The 19913-nt window shown below is 44.7% G+C and overlaps 4 protein-coding genes and 1 long non-coding RNA gene across 5 annotated transcripts; 3 read left to right on the forward strand and 2 right to left on the reverse strand.

Annotated features, from left to right (window-relative positions):
* The first annotated feature begins 6468 nt into the window (after nucleotides 1-6468).
* LOC131888233 (uncharacterized) lies at nucleotides 6469-8746 on the forward strand. Its single transcript, XM_059237034.1, has one exon. It carries the CDS (start codon nucleotides 6604-6606, stop codon nucleotides 8671-8673), a length of 2070 nt encoding a protein of 689 aa, XP_059093017.1. The 5' UTR covers nucleotides 6469-6603; the 3' UTR covers nucleotides 8674-8746.
* LOC131888234 (protein NDRG3-like) lies at nucleotides 8713-11444 on the reverse strand. The gene is made up of 6 exons (XM_059237035.1): nucleotides 11132-11444; nucleotides 10802-11050; nucleotides 9836-9976; nucleotides 9558-9770; nucleotides 9286-9495; nucleotides 8713-9213 (listed from the first exon to the last, which is right to left on the reverse strand). The coding sequence occupies exons 2-6, from the start codon at nucleotides 11048-11050 to the stop codon at nucleotides 8995-8997; spliced, it is 1032 nt and encodes a 343-aa protein (XP_059093018.1). The 5' UTR covers nucleotides 11132-11444; the 3' UTR covers nucleotides 8713-8994.
* Nucleotides 11445-12924: 1480 nt separating this feature from the next.
* Nucleotides 12925-14094, forward strand: LOC131888280 (uncharacterized). The gene is given in 2 exon segments (XM_059237094.1): nucleotides 12925-13725; nucleotides 13727-14094. Coding segments are annotated over 2 exon segments (636 nt in total). The 5' UTR covers nucleotides 12925-13443; the 3' UTR covers nucleotides 14081-14094.
* Nucleotides 14095-14476: 382 nt separating this feature from the next.
* Nucleotides 14477-16034, forward strand: LOC131889204 (uncharacterized). Its single transcript, XM_059238240.1, has 2 exons — nucleotides 14477-14696; nucleotides 15766-16034. The coding sequence occupies exons 1-2, from the start codon at nucleotides 14477-14479 to the stop codon at nucleotides 16032-16034; spliced, it is 489 nt and encodes a 162-aa protein (XP_059094223.1).
* A 165-nt stretch (nucleotides 16035-16199) lies between these two features.
* LOC131889074 (uncharacterized) lies at nucleotides 16200-17054 on the reverse strand. Its single transcript, XR_009374172.1, has 3 exons — nucleotides 16891-17054; nucleotides 16407-16821; nucleotides 16200-16339 (listed from the first exon to the last, which is right to left on the reverse strand). It is a non-coding gene; the product is annotated as an uncharacterized LOC131889074 (long non-coding RNA).
* Nucleotides 17055-19913: the final 2859 nt, after the last annotated feature.

Below are 19913 nucleotides of genomic sequence, written 5' to 3' on the forward strand. Positions count from 1 at the left end.
AACAGGTTTGAGAAAGCTGTCCGACGGCATTACTGATATCGAAATTTTGAAGGGGTTATAATGGGCTCAAGTTGCAGGTTTCACCCATTTGGTGGAAATTCTTAACTGTAACGCAAGGAACAAGCCTGGGTTCAGGCTGCCCTCCAGAGGTGTCGGAATTACCTTGATCACGTAAAGGTGCAATCATGTCGCCCACATTTAAGCACATTGTTGGGAGACTGAAACGAAATTCCTAATGCCTCATCATTGCGTTGCAATTTCGGATACAAGCCTGGGTTCAGGCAGACCTCCAGAGGTGTGGGAATTACATTGATTACGAAAAGGTGCAATCATGTCGCCCACATTTAAGCACATTGTTGGGAGACTGAAACGAAATTCCTAATGCCTCATCATTGCGTTGCAATTTCGGATACAGTTTGTTGCACTTTCGAGATGCGTTGCTAAACAAGGGCAATCAATAGGATATGTGATTTGCTCTGCTTATGTTCGAATCTTTTTTTTTTGTTGACATTTTCCGTGTGTTATGCCCAAAAAAGCATGTTTTCATTATTCTACCGCTCATTCTACGTGTATATTTGTAAGATTCAAAACAAATTAAGATAAAACAAGAGTACCAAATGTTTCATGGGAATAATTCTACCTGCCCATAGCGAGATTTCACTGTGCTCATCCAGTAAAGCTCCTGTTGATCTTGAGCATTCTAGTTACTTGGTTTTCTATGGACAAACAAAGTCAAGCAAGCAATAGGATACGATCGGAGCCTCAGTTTGTTTGGTTTTTTGTACCCCTTTGCGCCCAAGCGCCATCTTTCGGATATGTAGGGATGTGTCAACCGTAAAAATGCCACCGCTTTTTCAACCAACAATTGAACTTCTGTCTCAAAGCGAGCTTAAAGTTTTACCTTTATATCGTTTCTTGCTCTATCCTCTGTTTTTTGTGTGTAGCAGCTCCGCTTATTTCGACGCTATTGGTATTGACGCATGCCATAGCCAAAACTTCGACACATCCCTTCGTAAGTCAAAAGGGGGCGCTCAAGTGCAAAGGGGTAAACAAAGACCCCCGTGAGCATGTCCTATTAGTGTCAAAGTTAAGAGGCTAAAGAGGCGGAAAACTCGTCATTTCCAAGGTCAAAGAATTGCATGTTCAAGTTAATAATGTCGTTAAAAAAACTTACCACAATATGACATTTTGGTGGCAAATTCAAAATCAATCACAGTTACAATCCTAATTGCACCATACTCTGAGTAAGAGGAAAACATAGTTTAGACTAGTAAATGAATTTTGAACTAATGTCCTCAGATTTCTCATATACTGTACACTTGATGACTAATTTTTCCCGTTCAAACAATTATCGTTGCATTTTTGCAACTTGTACAGGGTCAGCCATAAACGTGATTCTGGGAGACCTCTAGTACTCTTAATACTAATCTGAATGAACTTTAACTTGGTACCATTCAAAAGAGCTGAACCTGTCACTTACAAAAATGGTATACATTTCTCAAACAGGCCAAAAAATAAGCCACTTAGGTCCTACCTTTTACATGAATTGTTCGCCCTCTGCAGCCAGGATCTTTGCAATTTGCTCCCAGACAGATAAGTAGACAGCTTTGATCACTGAGGTTTCCAAGACTGTCCTCCAGGACTTGATGATGGTGTCCTTGAGCGCCTGGCCATTGGAATTCCTCCTGATATTGGTGACTGTTTCACTTCAAACTCGGAGTGAAAAGACGTGTCGTAAAGTACTCTCCAGACACTTGGAGAAAAGAGGGTTGCTTTGTTTTTGGTGCACCTGACGGACGATTTAAGTTGAATTGATATGATATAAGCTACTAGAAGGAGAGCAAGAGACGTTTCAATAGTGCAACAACCTGAAGGAAAGGGTGGTATTACTGGAGCAGGCTTTGGAGAAGAACCAGATGCAGGTCAAGAAAGACATGGGGAAGCTGTTAAGGTTCACTGCAAGAGCAAGACTTTTGCTGAAACATTGAAGGAAAATCTAAGTGTCATCCCTGGCAATGATTCAGTGTGTGGCGGAGATACAAGACAGAAAGCAGAACCTAGTGTTCAGAGGCATCAAAGAGCTGAAGGAAGAACACCCCAACAAGTGAAAGGCCCGTGAGGAGGGGGTGATCCTGAAGGTGGTCAAGATAGCATGATTGCCAGACACCTTCAAAAGTTCCATCCTAGCAGTGTGAAGTGTGGGTAAAAGGGATAACGGGAGGGACTTTTGGCCTCATTTGGCCTCATCCCATTGCCCTCCAACATCACTGGCTTGCGCTCATTCTTGGGACTTGCAAACCAATTGGCGTCTTTCCTCCCCAATTTTGCTCCACGTGGTTATGGCTGGAGGAACATGAGGACGAGTTCAAGCACGTCAAGGCAATCCTCACCTCCAGCCACATTGTCAAACCATTTGACCCATCATTGCCAACCAAACTCATGACCAATGCCTCAAACCTCTATGGGCTTCACTACGCACTCATCCAGTGGGAAAGGAGTGGCCGTCCTCATCTGGTACAGTGTGGTAGTTGCTCTCTTTCTGATGCTCAGAAAAACTAGGTTGTGGTTGAGCTAGATATGGCTGCTGTGTGGTGGGCTGTGGAAAGGTGTGACTTGTTCCTCCATGGTCACCCTGCCTTTACCCTCACCACTGACCACAGACCCTTGTTGGGCGTCTTTAAGCGCCCTCTGGCCGCGAATGGCAATCCACGCCTCCAGAGATTACAAGAAAATATGTCCCAATACAAATTGGAGATCCAATGAACACCTGGGAAACGGCATTTAATTGCTGTAGCACTGAGTCATTATCCCGCCTTTGGCCCGTCCACTGCCATGGACGAGGAGCTCACGCTCTGCGCCGCAATGTCTTCCACTGACCCCGCTCTCCGCATCATTGCGAGCACTACGTCATCCTGGACGCCATCAGGTCATACTCCGCCCTTCCCGCTCAGTTCTCCGCCAACACTGGCCTCCTTGGGCTGCTACGTCTTGAGGGATGTCTGCTCTTCTCAGGTGAACGCCTGTTTATTCCCTGCCCTGCCCATCCTGCCATCATTGATCTCCTAAACGCGTCACATTCAGGCCTGAGCAAGACATTTGAACTTGCATCTCAGTTCTATGTCTGGCCCACTCTCAAGAATGACATCCAGAATAAGGCATGGAGTACGGAAGTAGTGGAGAGGAAAGCTTTCTGAAACCTCGCTAGAAGACGTTTCAGTTTTGCGTTACCTCTTAGTTCAGTACTTGAACATGAAGATGGAATTCATTGAGCACTCTGTCAGTGGGAATGCATCAGATCAAGAGGTAACGCATAGCTCTACAAACCCTTGCTAGAAGACGTTTGATCTTCGACCGAGCTTTCCACTCCACTACTGACGTACTCCATGAATAAGGTGGCTTCTTGTCCGGATTGTGTGGGGGCCCTGCCCTTCCAAGAGACGGAACCCCTCCTCCCTGAGATGGCCTCCTTCCTGATGGAAGCAGTGGCCGTTGACCTCTTCGGCCTGAAGGGTCTGACCTATTTGGTCATGGTCAACCACTTCTCAGGTTTCCCCTTTGCCCACCAGTTGTCCTCCACATCTATGGAGGCAGTGTGGTCAACCCTCTTGTTGTGGTTCCACCTCGTCTACTTTCCCAAAATGGCTGGGCATGTTGTCTTTGATTTTACTCCATGGAATAACGTCAGTTGTCCATGAACGCGTTTACTTGAATAGCCCTATTGGTGCACAGGACACAAGCTTTTGACGTCATAACTTTGAAAAAAGCCCTTTTATTAGGAAATAGTATAAGAATGATCTTCCTTTAATTGTTCAGATCTACATTTCTTATTTTATTACCTTATTTTGCAACGTGGCTCAGAATACCTACAACCAAGAGCAGGCAAATTTGGCGGAAAGCCTGTTCACAGTCCATATTTCTGGAAGTTTGTACGAAAATAGAAACATGTGCATAAAAAGATGGGCTCAAATGACACATGTCAGGGATTATTTAGCCATTACAGGTGGCGTGGGGGAAAGTACCTAGAAATCTAGGATGACCCAATTATCAGTTTGCGAAAAGAGGCTGCAACGGGCACAGAAACGTACCTAATTTGGAGACTGTGTTCCTACAAGGTCCCCCTAAATCTGGTCAACCTGATGAAACTGTTGGCAAATTGCTTGAAGTTATTAATGCCCATGTGAAGCTCTCCATCAATATTATGTTCAAGTGGTCTTGGAGAGTAGGGTTCAATACATGAGAAAAAGGGAGCAAGAACAGACCATATAATGACTAGACCTTGCATAGCGCAGGAAAAAATGCTAACACTTGCCTTCATCAGCTGGGACATAAATTTTGGTGTCTAGTGACTCATGTATTTTCATTGCCAAGGGTGGCCGGATATTGAGGGTATTTCTCACTGACAGCGTTTGTTGAAGATCTGGCTATTGTAGGTCCTTACAACTGATCAGGCATTTCGTCATCAGTAAGAAGTGTGGTGACGCTTTCTTCATGGTAGAACCAAAGGGCGCACTAGTATGAAAATCCAAAGCTTTACACTTCTCTATTGTTATCAGATAACACAGTAGGCTTTGATCTCATTAATAGACAGGACTAAACCGGTGATTTAGGCCTTACCTTGGATCGGTTTTCACCCTCCATCCATTCAATGAGGCTACTGCTGATCATTTCCAGCCATTACGCTCCAGTTTTCACCTATTGAACTGTTTGCAATTCATGATTATTGATATTGGAATTCAAGAATTGTGAAATAGTTTGCTTTTTTTGCTCAATAGTGGTCAAAACACCTTTCCCTCACTGTCAAGGAGTGCTTGAATGTTTCTGGCAACCACTGACATCAAATATATTTTGGAACTTTACAGGAATTCCTCTCACTCATAATTTTTATTCACTCAGTCAAATTTCTTTATTCCTCCATGTTGTATCACCCATTTGGCTTAACCTCAACTTGGAGAACTGAAAATTTGAACCATAGGAAAAGGTGTGACGAGAATTCTTTTAAATACAACATCCTTGAGCTACAGCATAAACCTTGTCATGTTCATTACTGATGTGAAGCAAGCACCAACAGGGCAAGTAGTCCGGTGCCTAACTTACCCAAGTAGGAACTTGCCCCTAATTGGGTTTGTACTAGTGATGGGGATCAAATTAATAATCACGGGAGGTTGCGACCAGGGCTAGCAATTTACATTTTCAATGGCCTATCACCTATTACTATTACACACATTACTGGTGGAATTTCCGAAAGTTTTGCCTTTGTGCGCAAACCTAAGTGTTTAGGTTGCGACGGAATAGGAGGGTGTTTTTGCTATCCACGTTTTCTGGCAACCTTGAATTTGAAATTTGATTTGATCCCGTCACTAGTTTGTACGCAGACACTTAAGGGGAAAATGGTGTGGCCAAACTTACACAAGGAATTTCATAGCAGGGCAAATTAAATCAACTTATACGAGAAAAGAAATAATGTGCACCAACAGTGACGCAACAACATGGCTTTGGTTCAATGACTGGTTTGTTTCTGGCAATCTGACTTTAGGTGCAAACAAAAAATCCTCATTTTGCGGTTTTCTTGAGCTAACCACCTGGGCTCCCTACGTTAGCACATGTGGTAAGCGGATTAATAATGTAATTTGTACTACAATCAAAAAGTTATTCTCCACAAAACCCTTGTTTTGGTTTTAATTAACAAATAAAGATATTATAAGTCTTGAAACAGTAGCAAACATTTAGTCACTGTTGTAGGTACCATGGCATTTAGCTATTGTTTTGGGTCTTTGTTTGCCTCTGTTTACAATCTGCAGAATTGGTCGTGCCTGGCTGAAGAGGCTTATTTGGCATGATATAACGGCTTCACTTTAAGGTGGAGTAAGCCAAGGAGTTAAGCACATCTGGCCACCTAGCTGACTGATCAGCTGCAATTTCATTTCATATAGGGCATGTCAAGTGAAGGAAATTCAATGGTCTGGCACCCTGATTTTTGATATTTTGGGGAGGGAGAACTAAGACAAAAATCAAAGTCAACTCGCACCATCTGCTTAAAATATTTCCAATAATCCAGTGATTTTGAGTGTAATGTGTTACAAAACCCAACAAAATGAACATGTTTGGAGTAATTTGGTGAACGCACTATCAAATTGACTCAATACCACAATGCTATTTGCTTAGACAAGTAGGTGAAATGAAATAAGTGTCAAGATTCAATGCATGCACAATGCCGTTTGGTTGAACATGTTGTCCTTGATTTTACTCCGTGGAATAACGGCGTCAGTTGTTCATGAACGCTTCACTTGACAAGCCCTATGGGCCAGGAATCGAGTCAAACGACCACCCTGTTCATCCCNGAGATACAGATGGACAATATGTTATTGTATTGTTACAATTTTTTTATTGTATTGGAATGGCTACACTGGGCTAAATTGAAATCTCAGGTTGGCAATTTTAGTTCTCTTGAACCTGGCAAGCCTGTGTTCATCCCAGCGAGAGAAGAAAAGAAGCGAAGACGAAACCCTGAACATCCCCGCGAACATTTCGAAGAGCCTAGGCCAACCCTAGTGGGTGCACATATCAGTGATTGGGTGGGTTACGCCCCTATTTCCCAGGTGTATCATGTCTGACAACGCTGACCGGGAGTTTGAGGCCGCCATGGATTTCCAACCCGACCCTTGGGCCTTACAATCCATCCTAACTTCGGCCGGATTAGCCTCCGGCACGCTTCAACCCCAATTCAAAGCTGGGCCTGTGTCTCATTCCGGTTTGACTCCAGCGGGTAAGTTGCCCAAGCACTACAAGATCGTCCAGCAACGCTTCGACTGCTTCCAAGCGCCCCAAGGGCACGTCTTCTTTCGACCCAAAACGCCCAACAGTCGCACCAAACCCCCCGGGCTGCAGGGGGCGAGTGCTGGGTCGCGGCAACGAGCTTGGGATCGAGGAGTGGCCCTTTCGGGGCGACCCAAGCGAGTAGAACCCACGCCAGCGCCCTTGGCTCCTCAAACAGAGAACAAAAGTCGACCAGGTTGGCCCCTGAATCGAGTCCCGGTCTATTTGTCCAGCATTTCCGAGAGGAAAACGCTCCTCCCGCCCGGCATCGAAATAAACGGGGTCAAGCGGGAATCGCTGGCACGAAAAGCTTTGGACTTTGGGGGCCCAGTTCAGGCAGGTCCGGCGGAGAAGGAGAATAATGATCCCAGTTCCGCCGATCGGATTCGACTTCGCGAGAGTATTTTGGCTCTACCGCGTCCCAGTCTGAGTGGCTGGCTCCGGGCTAGTTTAACCCCGGCTGAGTTGGATCGTATGTTTGAGGATGATTCTACCGAATCCTTTGAAGCTTGGGAGAAGCGACTCAAGACCCCCAAAAAGGCTCTGGTTCCCTCGACCATGGCTAATAAGGCTAAGACAAATCCTACCCAGGCTCACCTGGCTAACACTAGCCCTGCCCAAAGCTCGGAGGTCGATTTGGTACGGTCACCTGACCCGACCGGATTCTTGGCACGGTTAGCCGCGGAAATGGACCCTACTGCTTGCCCCACATTTCCTTTAACGCCCGTTTCTGCCTCTGAATCCAAGCTATCATCCCCGAGACCTTCGCCTCTCTCCAAGTTGGACCCGCCTTCAGTTGATGAGGACTCAACTTGTGCCCTCGAGGTCGAGGTCACACTGGAAAACCAGGTGTCGGCTGAGTCGAACTTGGCCTCGCCGGGACCACCCTCGCCGGTTTTTGAGATTGTTTATGAAGGGCCTGAACTGCCCCCCACCTTAGAGAGCAAACTTGAGCGTTCCAAGAGCTTGGGAGATGTTTCCGTTGTTCTAGCTCGTGATGGAGATGCTATTTCGGATGGAGCCGAACACCGCTCGCCGATGAAGACTGCTTTGAGTGAGAGTGATTTGACTGAGGCCCGGTCCACCCAAGATTTATTGCTCGAGGCATTGCAAGCCCATCAAGATTTCATGGCTGAACAAGATCTCATTCAAAATCAAATCAACGCCTTAATGAGTCAGGCCCAAACTCGTCGATCCGAGTTCCGGGGCCTGTGGGGGGTTAGTCCCCGCAGCATCTCGCAACTTCGCTCCGTGAAGACTGTCCTGGGCCACCATAAGGTCCAGTTCTCGCGTACCACAGATCCAATCAGTCCTGATGCCACCTCTTCTTCCACAGCCAAGGCCACGGAGGAAAGCGACTTGGTGTTTTCTCCCCAATTAGAGCCTTTGGAACGGGTCTTTGGTGACTTGGAACGCGATCTGGATCAGGACGAGGATCAAACCATGTCCTTCGAAGATATGGATATCACTCCTTGCCGTGGTTTGATGGTTCGGAACAAGAAATCGGTTCATTTTGCGGCCACCACGCCCATTCGTCATGTCATAACCCCCTCACCCTCGCCAAAACAAGTCAAAGTGAGTGTCCCACTAATGATGGGACGAAGGACGATGGACCACGAAGGCCACAAGTCTACATCATTCTTGTTTACCCCTATGCCGAAATACGGCAAAACCATGAGCCGGTCCGTAATGGAAGGAGCGGGGGACGAAGACGAGGACTCGCTCAAGATCCACATGAACACGCCCATGGCCTTGGAGAGCCTTTCCCAAAAGGTTCAAGCGGAATTGGCCTTGCTCTACGAGGACGAAACGAAAAAGGATTTTGTAGACGCGCGCGAAAATCTCGACTTCGACGAGTAGCCGTTTGCGTTGTCTGTGAGCAAGATCTTGATCCATTAATGAAAATAAAGACGATCGTTATATTTTTCTTTAAGTATGCAGGCTTTATATTCAGGCAAAGCGGTCGAAATTAACAATGGTAGAGATGTACGATCGGTTTCTACATAAAAGCTAAGAATCTTATGTACGGACGTTGTTCATTACGTGGTCAACGAAAAATTCCTTGGATTGTGCAGATTTTTGGGTGAGATTCGGGAGGAGGGGGGGAGGGAAATACGCAACTTAGGCTTTCTACTTCAGCACCTCTTAACTAAACTATATATGGTTGGGTCTGCTTGGCTTTCAAAAGGCCACTGACTTTCGCCTCAGATTGAGACAATAGCCTTGACCTTGCATGAACAGCAGAAATGCCTCGGCCACTTTCCCAGGTTGTTCCTCTAAAACCATGGCCGCGTCCTGGATTTTCATCCATGTGCAGTTGACAGGGTTCAGTTTCCCATTCAAAGTAACCGTCTCCTCAACGAAAGGAGAATACGCACCCACGAGATTGAGAACAGGGATCTGTTGGTTAACAAATCAACAAGTCAAGAATAATGATAGTGCACATTTTTAGAGGAAACTTTCACTGTTTACCTTGAGCGTTTTGGTATCCCCTTTCTGGTCCATGTTGTGTTCGCGGTCAATGTCAATGGCCGTTCGCCAGATGTATTGCTCAGACAATTTGGCCAAATTGGCGGCGGTGAGGTCTTGACTGAAGTAGTGCTTGTACATGTTGACCAAGTCATGGGCCCGCTCGTCGGGGGCATAGCCGAAGTGGTGCCACAAGAGGTAATCCAATACCGACTAGAAGAGATGTGTGTCGTCCAATTTTATTGACGAAGGGGAAAGGATTTGGTAAGTCTTACTTGGGTCACTCCGTGTTGTCTGAGATGGTTGACATTCCGTTTTTGGTAACCCCATTCGATCCAGCCGGGGGCGGTGATGAGCGAGTTGACCAAGGCCAGACTGTCCACCCGCTCCGGATATTTGAGGGCGTGACGAATGAGTACATTGGCGCCCATGCCCACGCCCCAGCCGATATACTTGACAATGGCGAAGTGGTTGATGACATCATTGACCTTACCGGGGGCAGTAAATGGATAATCAAGCGCTCCAAGGGATCAATCTAACCTGAACTACCTACTTGTTCGGCCATCTCGTCCATGGATGGATAAGTTTCACTCTCCGGGATGACGGGCGCGCCTTCTTCTTGACCAGGGGCGTTGAGGTGGAAAATGCAAAAGTGCTGGAGAATCTCGCTCATCTCGGGGTAATTGCAAAAGGCCTGCAATCATGCACACGTTTAGTACTATTTGCCTGGACCTTAGATGGAGTAAGCCTAAGTTGGATACTCATCGATCTTGGATTTCAGTGATTAAATCGTAATTTGATAGGTCAAAATTCATAAAAAACAAGTTCTAGTGGTTCTAGGCTGACTAAGCTAAATGCAATCTCCAAAAAGCAAAGGGATAAGAGGAAAAAATGAGTAATTGTGTACGTTTGCACTTTGTGCGCAATTAGTGAGCGAAAACGTTGCCCGACGTGTCTAAAAAATATTTCCATCTTTTTACTTGCTCCCACATCCACGAAACTAGACATGTGCCTTTAATATGGGTGGAGATGGTCGAAAAGATTGAGGGCGTGTTTAGCTTTGGATGTGATGGACACTCAAACATGGACAAATATTGGTGTTTTTCGTACAAATGAATTCAGCCATAAACTGGCCGAGGAAATTTCGGTCCGAAAATAAGTATCATACAAATTAGTAACGGCCAATGAAACTTACTATCAAACCTCAATTCAAGTCGTATAAAGCATCGTTCATGTAATTGATATATCGAATAATCTGAACTTGGCCAACCATCTAACAGCGACGAGGAAGGATCCCCTAGCTCTCACGTTCTTCAATCAGGTTTCAATCAGTATGAGGTAGATGTGTCTAAAACCCGCTATTAATTATATTTGAATAAAATATAATGATCTGTCCAGGGTCCTTATCTCCCTAACCCTTCTCCGAATAGTCCTTGCAACTTCTGGATCGCCTGAACTATTTATCTTCACCGGGTACGTTGACCATTGAATTGATGGATCGCTAGTAATAGTTTCTCACTTGGAAGTTTGAGATGTAATTCAATCCCAAATCGTGATAGGTGACAATGGCGGGTTTGCGTCGATCTCCGGCCCAGGCCACCAGCATCTTGCGCGTCACACCCACTCCTTGCGTGGTCTCCACCATCTCCTCCGTGTACTTGGAATTGTCTTCGCGGATCATGGTGCGGTTTAAGGGCGAGGCCAAGGCCACACTCCGCAACTCCACCTCCGTGCCCAAAGTGGCAATCGTGTCTTTGGCCGTAGGCATCTAAATTAAAACCCAAAGTTAGACCTTATCAGCCAACAATCAACCACCGCCATTCACGCCCCGCCTCAACCCGCCTCTTACCTTGCTGGCCTTGCCAACGGATTACTATTGAATATTTGCTTTCGAATCACGAATTCGCGATTGAGACTGGCAGCTCAAGCAATTGGACTTTTTTTCTGGCCACTTACAACCGAAGCACGGGGAAAAGGGGCTGGAATCACTGTAGAGCAAGCGGAGTAGGCCCCCGCTCAGGTTAGCCAAATGAGACTCAAGATTAGAGTGCGATTAGGCCAGGCCGAAATCATGTGGCGCTGCTGCTCGTATTGCGGCGTAATTTTCCGGCCCCACTTGTCTGGCGAGGTAGTTGCTCTTCGGAGTTGGGCTCGATGATAGACTTTTTTTTCTCCGCATGAGCCATGGCTGAAGGGTCACTTTGGCAGGCCTGATGCCACTAGCTGGGTTAACAAGGAGGATGATGGAGAGTAGTTTGAAAGCCAGAGCCGTTGGGGAAGGAGGGAGAGGTCTAGGCCTGGCCAAATTCATCTGGGTCGACCAAAACTGGATCTGCTTGGATATGAAGCAGTCTAGTCAGTTCATGTAGTCCAAATGCGCGATAATTGAATGTAGTTTTCAAATTCAAGTGAATATAGGATACCAAATAGACGCCATCAATTTATTACACCATGCCATCTGCTGTCGAATCACCAAGCTCCTAAAAAAGGGTGGATGCATGAAGAGTTGAAAAGTGGTTGATAAAAAAATGTTTCACAAATTTTGCAGGATATTGATTTCAATGTGAACAAATCTAGGGAGAGCACATACAGATAGAAACTTTTTTTTGGCAAAAATTCAGTTTGCATGATCTAAGGTCATAGGAATTCAATTTCCACCAATTAAGACGAATTAAGCTGAATTTTGGCATCAATTTTGAAGAATGTGAAGGCATCTATTTTTGAAAAAGTAAATATTTTACCCAGTCGCAATTCAAACTAAGTGCTCACAAAACCACGTGGGGGGTTCAGAATGACATCAGAGTCTAATTGTGAAGAATATAAGTGAAAGGTATTTTATCATGAAGAAATGATGGACTATGATTTGATGCATGGTTTGAAATCAGAAGAGTAAAACATGCGCAACAAGGCTCAAAATGTTGTCACTTAAGTCTGGTTTGGAGTTGTAGATTCTGCTAAAGGATAATATAGTTCTATATTACAGAGCCCTTATTGTAATCTCATTCAATGCTTGCTTCTACAGTAATTCATGAATATCCCCATTTCAAAGACTAACATAAACTAAAAGGATTCCCAGATGTCGCCTCTATAACTCTGGGTTCCCGAAAACCGTCTTAATATGATGAGAAATTATAAAATTGGATTCTGGACCACTTTCTTTCTCTTGACTTAGCCAATTGCCAACAAAATCTCATAGGTCTGAGGCAAATGGCGCTTCTCGCCTTAGAGTTACAGACGCAATGAAGTCTATAAATTGTACAATAATGGCAAAAAATAACTCATGAGGATTTTTGACAAAAAGGAGCAAGTGCTCTTATGCAACATATCGGAATTGGCGCACTTTTCGTGTTCGATTCACCGTGTCGAGAAAAATGCCTTGTTATTGTTCATTTCCGAAGGTTCCGTGAGTTTCGTTTTAGCTCATCTGTGGACAAACGTTATTCTCCACCGATTAGTTGGCGGTGCCCATTTTTAAATTTGTGGCAAAATGTTAAAAGATTTAGATAGAGACTATAAGGGTTATTAATATCGTGTTAGGTTAGGTTGGGTTAGGTTAGGTTAGATTAGGTTAGATTAGGTCAGGTTAAGATTTAAAAAAGTAGCACCGCCAACTAATCGGTGGAGAATAACGTTTAGGCTCATCTGTGGGCTTGTGGCTTTCTCACCAACCAATCAACCAAAACTTTGCTGTAATTTCATATTTACCCAAATCATATTGGTTGTTTAGAACTAACGAACAAAGTGTTGAGGTGGGCAAGCGCTTCACACCCACTGGATTCCTTCGTACAATGATTGCATCATCTTTGAGTGGTCTTTGAATTCACACGTGTCTTTAGTGGAATGTCATCAGTCCCGGTTCTGACACGTGCCTGCGCCATTACTGCGCCGTGATGAATCGGTTAGTTCTTCTGAAGTGAAGACCATCGCCACAAGTAGTCTTGGGTTGACGCTCTGATCGAGACCCGCCATTACCCGTGAACTGCGAAGCCATGCGTCCACGGTCCAGTCGGCGGGCCAATCCGTGGCAATTGGGCTTGTTGCTCTTGCTCTACGAGATCTTGACCCAAGTGGGATGGACCAACATCCCTGTGGTCACGTTAGCTACTCTGCTCTGGCAAGACCGCCTTATTTCTGGGTTACGCCCCCACTTTCTTGCCCCACATGTACACGGATCCCAATCGGGCGTGTCTACGGCCGGATCGAGTCATTTTCCACGGGGAGTGGCATCGATTGTGGAGTCATGCCTTCCTCCACGCCTCAGACATTCATCTCTATTACAACATGCTCTCGTTCATTTGGAAAGGACGGGATTTGGAACGACGTTATGGACCCGTTCATTTCGCGTTTATCCTGGTTATTCTCACTTGTCTGTCCGGTCTGGTGCATGTGGGTGTGGCCTGGCGTGGGCTGAGTGTTTTGATAGCCCGGGTCAGCTACGGCAAGCCAGTATTGGCTTCTCGGCGTGTTATTTGCTCTGAAGGTTCTGGCTCAAGCGGGACCGAATCAGAGTTCCATTTTCAGTTTGGCAGCTTGGTCCGAGTTGTTCCTGATACAATTGTCAGTGCCCAATGCTTCGTTTTTGGGGCACTTGTCCGGTATTATAGCCGGATTGTTGTACGTGTATGGCTCGAAAGGTATATTACTTAACATTGACGCCTCTCAAAGACTTGAGTGGATCCCCGGCCACCGTGATATCATCCCTGGCCTTGACGGCCACTCATTTGAATATGTTCCAAAAACCTTGGAACAAAGTAATGTTCTGGTCGAGCCGATCCTCTTTGGTGTGTCTGAGCAGTGATCACATTTTTGGCGACGTCTCCTCAATGGATTCGACTCATTTCGGCCCCCGTGGAACATCAAAGTGACTTCCATTTCGTCATCTGTCTCGTGTCCTTTCTTATAAAAGGATTTCAATTGGAGAAGCGACGAGTTTTGTCAAGTACATCTTGACCATGATCACCAGTATTTTGGGCACTAGTCTAGTGTTTGTCATCTTGTCCAGATTGGCCTATGAACTTCAGAATGAGCCGTTTTACATGAAGGAATGTGTTCAAGGCCTCTCGGGGGTGTTGTTTGCCTTAAAGATCCTATGCTTCTATGATGCCGTGTCTCTGTGGCATCCTCTGGCCTTGTTTGAAGTGTTTGAATTGCTCATTTTGATGGAAACCCGATCGTTGCTCTTCCACGTTTCCGGATGCTTACGGGCTTGATTTTTCTCTTGTGTGAGCCAGCCCGATTTCCGGACAAGGGATTCGCCTCGATGGAAGTCATCCCCAACCTCCGCCACCAAATCGACCTCCCCCGTGGACCAGAAAGCTGGGGTTACGGGGACTATGACCAAGGACCACCCGCCAATCATTTCGTGGACCATGGCTATGAATCCATCCCCAGATATCGAGATACCTCCTATTACAGTAAGTTTACCCGGGGGTGTGAAAAAGATCTTTAAGATTTGTGAGAAATATGTCCCCCCAAAAATATGTGTGCTTTAGTAACGCTTTTGACTTTTTGTGAGCTTCCCTGAGATAATGCTTAAAAGAAAAAGAACGGTTACGTTTGCGACATTGAAAATTCGACATTCACAAATAGCGTGGGGCACGTTCGAGCTAAAAAAAATTAAAACCAGACCATTAAGTTCCATCTGACTGAGTGATGGTTGAAAATACCATATGCTAATCCATATTCAATTGCTAACCAAGTGTTCTCGTAATATCCACAACTTGTTATTGAAAACTACAGGTTTTGAGGTTTTAGCTTTAATGATCTTTTAGGTATGTTTGGGTATTTTCTGTCAAAAGCAGGTATATAGTAAAACAGCTAATTGGCAATTTAAACATGGTAGTGTGTGTGTGCTAAATACAAGGGTGGCACAAAGTTCGCGGGCACATAGGCTTCATCATATTTCTACAATAAGGTAGCGTGAGTTAGATCTTCTTTTTTAAGAAATATAGAAAAATCAATGAGATGGTTATGTTGTGATTCGATTTGACCACATTTGCATGCGCAATTATCTGGAGACTTCTGGGAACAGCATCAGCAAAGACACGGACTTTCCCATGGGGATGCCGTCCATTACTGGCTTCACAGCAGGCGACCGTTTTATTAACCTTATTTGAACTATCCTTGTTTAATCTATAGAAAAACTAAACTCATGATAATGTCTGCTTTGTATTTGATAATGATATTCTTGGACACTAGGAAGATGTAATGACCACATGGATTTCATGATTGGATTTGCCCTGGTTGTGAAGGTCTATAACGAGTTTTCGGCCTTCTTCAATCTTTGTCAGAATGTTTTAAAGCTTCAAAGTAAACATATATAGCTACTTGATGCCTGAATGAATTGGAAACAAAAAGTGACCCGAATTTGAATGCGTGATTTCTAATTGACTAACGACACAATTACCCTTGAACTTTGTGCCACCCCTGTACGTATGAGCCCTAACCTAAAGAAGCAATCATGTTGCATTGGTTTCCTTCCAGATTCTGCCAGTCCGTCTCAATTCAGTAGCGAAGGTCGAAGTTTCTCACGAAGTCCATTAAGTGAAACTGATGAGGATTTGGAAGATCGTATACTAGAAGAAGGCTTTAGCGGAAAGGTAGGCGTTCCTACTTGGCAAGAACATGGACGCAGAAGTCAAACGCCTTCGCCGAGTGCTCCACCCTTTTCCGGGTTCATCATGCCCAATCTGAGGAGGAACGTCAACCTGATTCAACCACGGTTGAAGGTTGAGACAGTCCACCAAAAATAACCCAAACAACCTGTGATATAAGAAATGAACCCCTTTTCTGCGTAATAATATAAATTCGTTTATTTGTATCGATTCACAGCTGATGTTAAAACCAACCGGAACATTCCTGACACTCCGAGAAGGGCAATAAATGCATAAAATCCCATTTAGAATGAGCAGAAAGCTTAGTAATGTAGGGATGGTGGAACATGAGGTATCGAAGCCCATGATATTGCGTGGAAAGGATCACACTGGCATCATAAACTTCTAGATCGGGGCTCAAAATGGTCAGTATCACGTTGCGTTGAGGGATTGATTGGGTTCTCCTGTTAGTTGAAACAAGTTTCAGGTAGCAAACCAGTCACTAAATTTATCGTACTAATAACGACTTACCTGGTGACTGAAGGTGACAGGAAAGGTCAGAATCTGTCCTTGAGAGTCCCAATCAGCCATGAATAAAGGTAATCGTATCCAGGCCAGAAATGCTGTACCAAGCTAGAGCTATATTTGAGCAACCCCAATCGGCACATGCCGAACTTGGATCCGGAAAGACCATTGGGAACTTCGGGGATCTTCGCTATAAGGGTCGAGTTACCCCAGACATTCACCAAGTTCAAGCACATCTTAAACATGCCTTGAGTGAATTTGGCGGCGATTCGGGCACATGCAGGACGATGGAAAGAGAATACAATTGTCCCGAAACCAAGATTGAATGGCTAGGTGGAACCATGGGCATGGAGATGTTTGGCCGTGTCGTTAAAAGAACTTTACCCTGAAGGTGAGTCGAAGTCAACCCGGATTCCGGTTACTAGAAAGAAATGACAGCTCAAAAGTGCTGAAGAATGTGAGCAACGATGGATGGTAACGGGATAGTTACATTGGAGACTATGAAGTTTAAGGGGATGTGGAGCTGATGAGTGTGATTGGGTAGGTATCTTTGAACAGTTCAAAATTGGTCCATATGGAGAGCTTGAGCGCGATGGCCAATAATAGAGAGACGCGCAACCAGATATGAAGAACTTGGATTGCAGTTTGCAGAGCGTGGATGACAAGTCGATGAAGACTCCAAGAGTGAGAAGCCACAAGTTTTTACTCTTCTTAACAATACCAAAGCTTAAAGTTTGATGATACATGTTGTTTGGCTTTCAAGTCAAGCCCCAGCAGGCTGGCCAGGTTTTTTTTCGGCCAGCAATGCTAACTCGCGCAAAATCGATTCCAAAAAAGAATGCTAAATGGAATTCGAAAATGCTAGTAGAGCAATGCTACTTTAAAAAAGGCCTCTTATTCATGGTGCTCAGAAAGGATTCCAGATTCACAATTCAGTTACATTTGGCACTCTTTGACAGGGTATATTCAGGCATATTTTGACAATTGTATATATAAAAAATTGAAAGACAAAAATCTAAAGAAAGACCTTGGAGTTAAAATTGATGCAGTTGTGTTTATGATATTCTCCTAATTTTGAATTGGTTTTTTTATCGTACATCATACTTCAAACCGGACATTATCCATAGAGCTCAATTGTTGTCTATCTCTTCTATTTTGAATCTTTTTTTTGCTACTGAATTTTGTGATTTGGTTCACCTCAAATGTGTGCGGCATACTTTTCCGAATACAATGAAACTAAGCAAATATTTATGTTCATTTAGATATTAAAGTGAAATTACCCCATACTTGTATTTACTTAAGGACTGGTAATTCGTCCTTATACGCGCACTGACCATGTTAATCATTTTTTTTTTATTTGTGCCAGTCAACCCAAAATGTTTTTTGTGCGCCAAAGCCTGGTTAAAAACAGAAATTTGGCTAAATCTGCTTTTGAATTGAGAATAATTAGAATACAATATTTGCTTGCTTAATGAAGTATTTATTCCAATGGAAATCACTTTGTGGCTACAACGTATCAATTTCATGGAATGGGAAAGAGATCCAAAAAATAATGCTCAGAAAATGCTAAAATGCTAGACAAGATTTCACAATGCTCGACATGCAAATAATGCTAGTTTGATGCTAAAAAGACCAGACCAATGCTAATAAAAAAAATTCCAATGCTAGCGGCCTTGAAATGATGCTAATTTTGGAAAATCAAAAAAATCTAAAACTGCTACCTGGCCAGCCTGAGCCCCACAAAGACCAAAAGTTGTTCTTGATCGGAACATTTTGTCAGAGTCCCCTGGCACCATACACCGAAACATGCTACACCATAAACCCTCAGCTACGCATGTTTTGAAAATTCATGTAACATTGCATATCAAGATATATGTGATTTCGTCGCCCTAGCATATTTTCTAATTTGAAGTTCTCTTTTCGAAATATTGCTTGAAATACAAGTTCGGACACTTTGTTTATTTCACATTACGACGGTTCGGTCCTCTTTTCGGATCGACATTTTTATGAGCAGGTTTGGTGGTTTCTTAGATATTTCTTAAGAATTAAAAAAAGGAAATATTTAGACAGGGGTATCAGAAGGCAACTTTGGTGGTTCCTTTCGATTCTCGGCAGTTTCTTCAGCTTCAGTTTCTTTTTCCGTTTCTTTCTCATCCTCTGTGGCCTTCTCCGCTTTCTCTCCTCAGACTTGTCGGTCATCTCCGAGCTTTCCTCTTTCTCAGAACCCTTGGATGAAGTTTTCTTTCCTTGCTTCAGTCTGTCAAAGATGGCACTAAAACGAGATTTCCGTTTGGTTTCGGTTCGTCTTGTTGTCCTTGGCGTCTTCTTCGGCCGGTATCAGTCTTCTCGATCTCGAGAACTTCTTTCCATGGTCTTTTCAACTTCGTCAGACTTATCCACTTGGTCATCGGCTTCCTTGACCTCTTCCTTGCATTCCTCGTCCTTTGTTTCCTTCTTGTCTTCCGTCTTGGAATCCTTTTCAGATTTGCCAAAGAGTGTCACCATTCGATGCGTGAACTTCATGGTCTTCTTGGGACTGAGTGCAGCTTGGTCGTCATCGTTGGCAGCCACGGCATCACCATTTGAGCTAGTTCCATCGACCTTCTCCTCGGGGGCCTTCTCCTCATCCATCACCTCGTGATTGCGGCGGGCTCTCAATCTTCGAACAACCAAATAGACTGACCCAATGACCACAAAGGAAACAATTACGGCGATTGCAATGGCGACAAAAACAGTGAATGATTCGCCGAATCGACGGTCTCTTGCTTTCGGGTAAAAGCAGCCTCATTCCACATCCTCAGGAAATCTCAGATAGATGCCGGTTTCCATCTTCTCGCCAGCATCCAGACCCACGTGATCAATGACCGCATTTCAAAGTTTGGTTAGCGTGCTCTTTCTTGGGACGATACACCAAAGTTGGGTGAAGCTTGGGGGTAGCCTCGCTGGTCTCCTTCGTGAGGGATCCTCTCGTCTCGTAACCCACGAGCTCCTCTTCTCCGACATACCAAGAGACGATTGGCTCAGGTCGAGCATTGGTGACCTTGCAAGAGATTTCCTTCTCAGATCCATCGATATCGATAGAGCCGTTGTTAGTGGGGGCGCTGATTACAATCTCCTCTGGCTTGGAGGCCTTGAAAAGGAAGGATTGACCATTGGCTGTCGTGACCTCTTCATTCTCCACCACACCAACAGAGCATGTCCATTGTCCATAATCCTTCTCTTCCACAGCAGAGATCAAGATCCGCAATCATTTTCCTCATCTCGGCGAAAAATTCCAAACGACCAGATTCGGCTCTCAATCAGATTCCAATGAGTAGACGCCTTTGTATGGTGTAGTCCCGTACAAGAGCGGATGGATCAGAGGACTGGCACATGAGCTTGGCCACAGCACGATTTGAATGTATTGGTTCTCCGGGGCTGCAGGGTAAGGGTCAGACCTTGGCCGAAGAAGGCCACGAGGATGAACAATCTCATGGAAGACATGTTCTTGATTATGCCACCTTTTCGAAGGAC

This window comes from Tigriopus californicus, chromosome 10, assembly GCF_007210705.1.
Source record: "Tigriopus californicus strain San Diego chromosome 10, Tcal_SD_v2.1, whole genome shotgun sequence".
In the NCBI taxonomy this organism is placed as follows: Eukaryota; Metazoa; Arthropoda; class Copepoda; order Harpacticoida; family Harpacticidae; genus Tigriopus; species Tigriopus californicus.

Bases quoted from the DNA above. Each gene is read 5' to 3' on its own strand.
- LOC131888233 (XM_059237034.1), top strand. From the start codon at position 6,604: ATGTCTGACAACGCTGACCGGGAGTTTGAGGCCGCCATGGATTTCCAA.
- LOC131888234 (XM_059237035.1), bottom strand. From the start codon at position 11,050: ATGCCTACGGCCAAAGACACGATTGCCACTTTGGGCACGGAGGTGGAG. The intron at 9,771-9,835 runs GTAGGTAGTTCA...GCCCCCGGTAAG, and splicing joins TGGACGAGATGGCCGAACAA to GTCAATGATGTCATCAACCA. The intron at 9,214-9,285 runs GTAAACAGTGAA...GTTAACCAACAG, and splicing joins GGGATACCAAAACGCTCAAG to ATCCCTGTTCTCAATCTCGT.
- LOC131889204 (XM_059238240.1), top strand. From the start codon at position 14,477: ATGCTTACGGGCTTGATTTTTCTCTTGTGTGAGCCAGCCCGATTTCCG. The intron at 14,697-15,765 runs GTAAGTTTACCC...GTTTCCTTCCAG, and splicing joins TCGAGATACCTCCTATTACA to ATTCTGCCAGTCCGTCTCAA.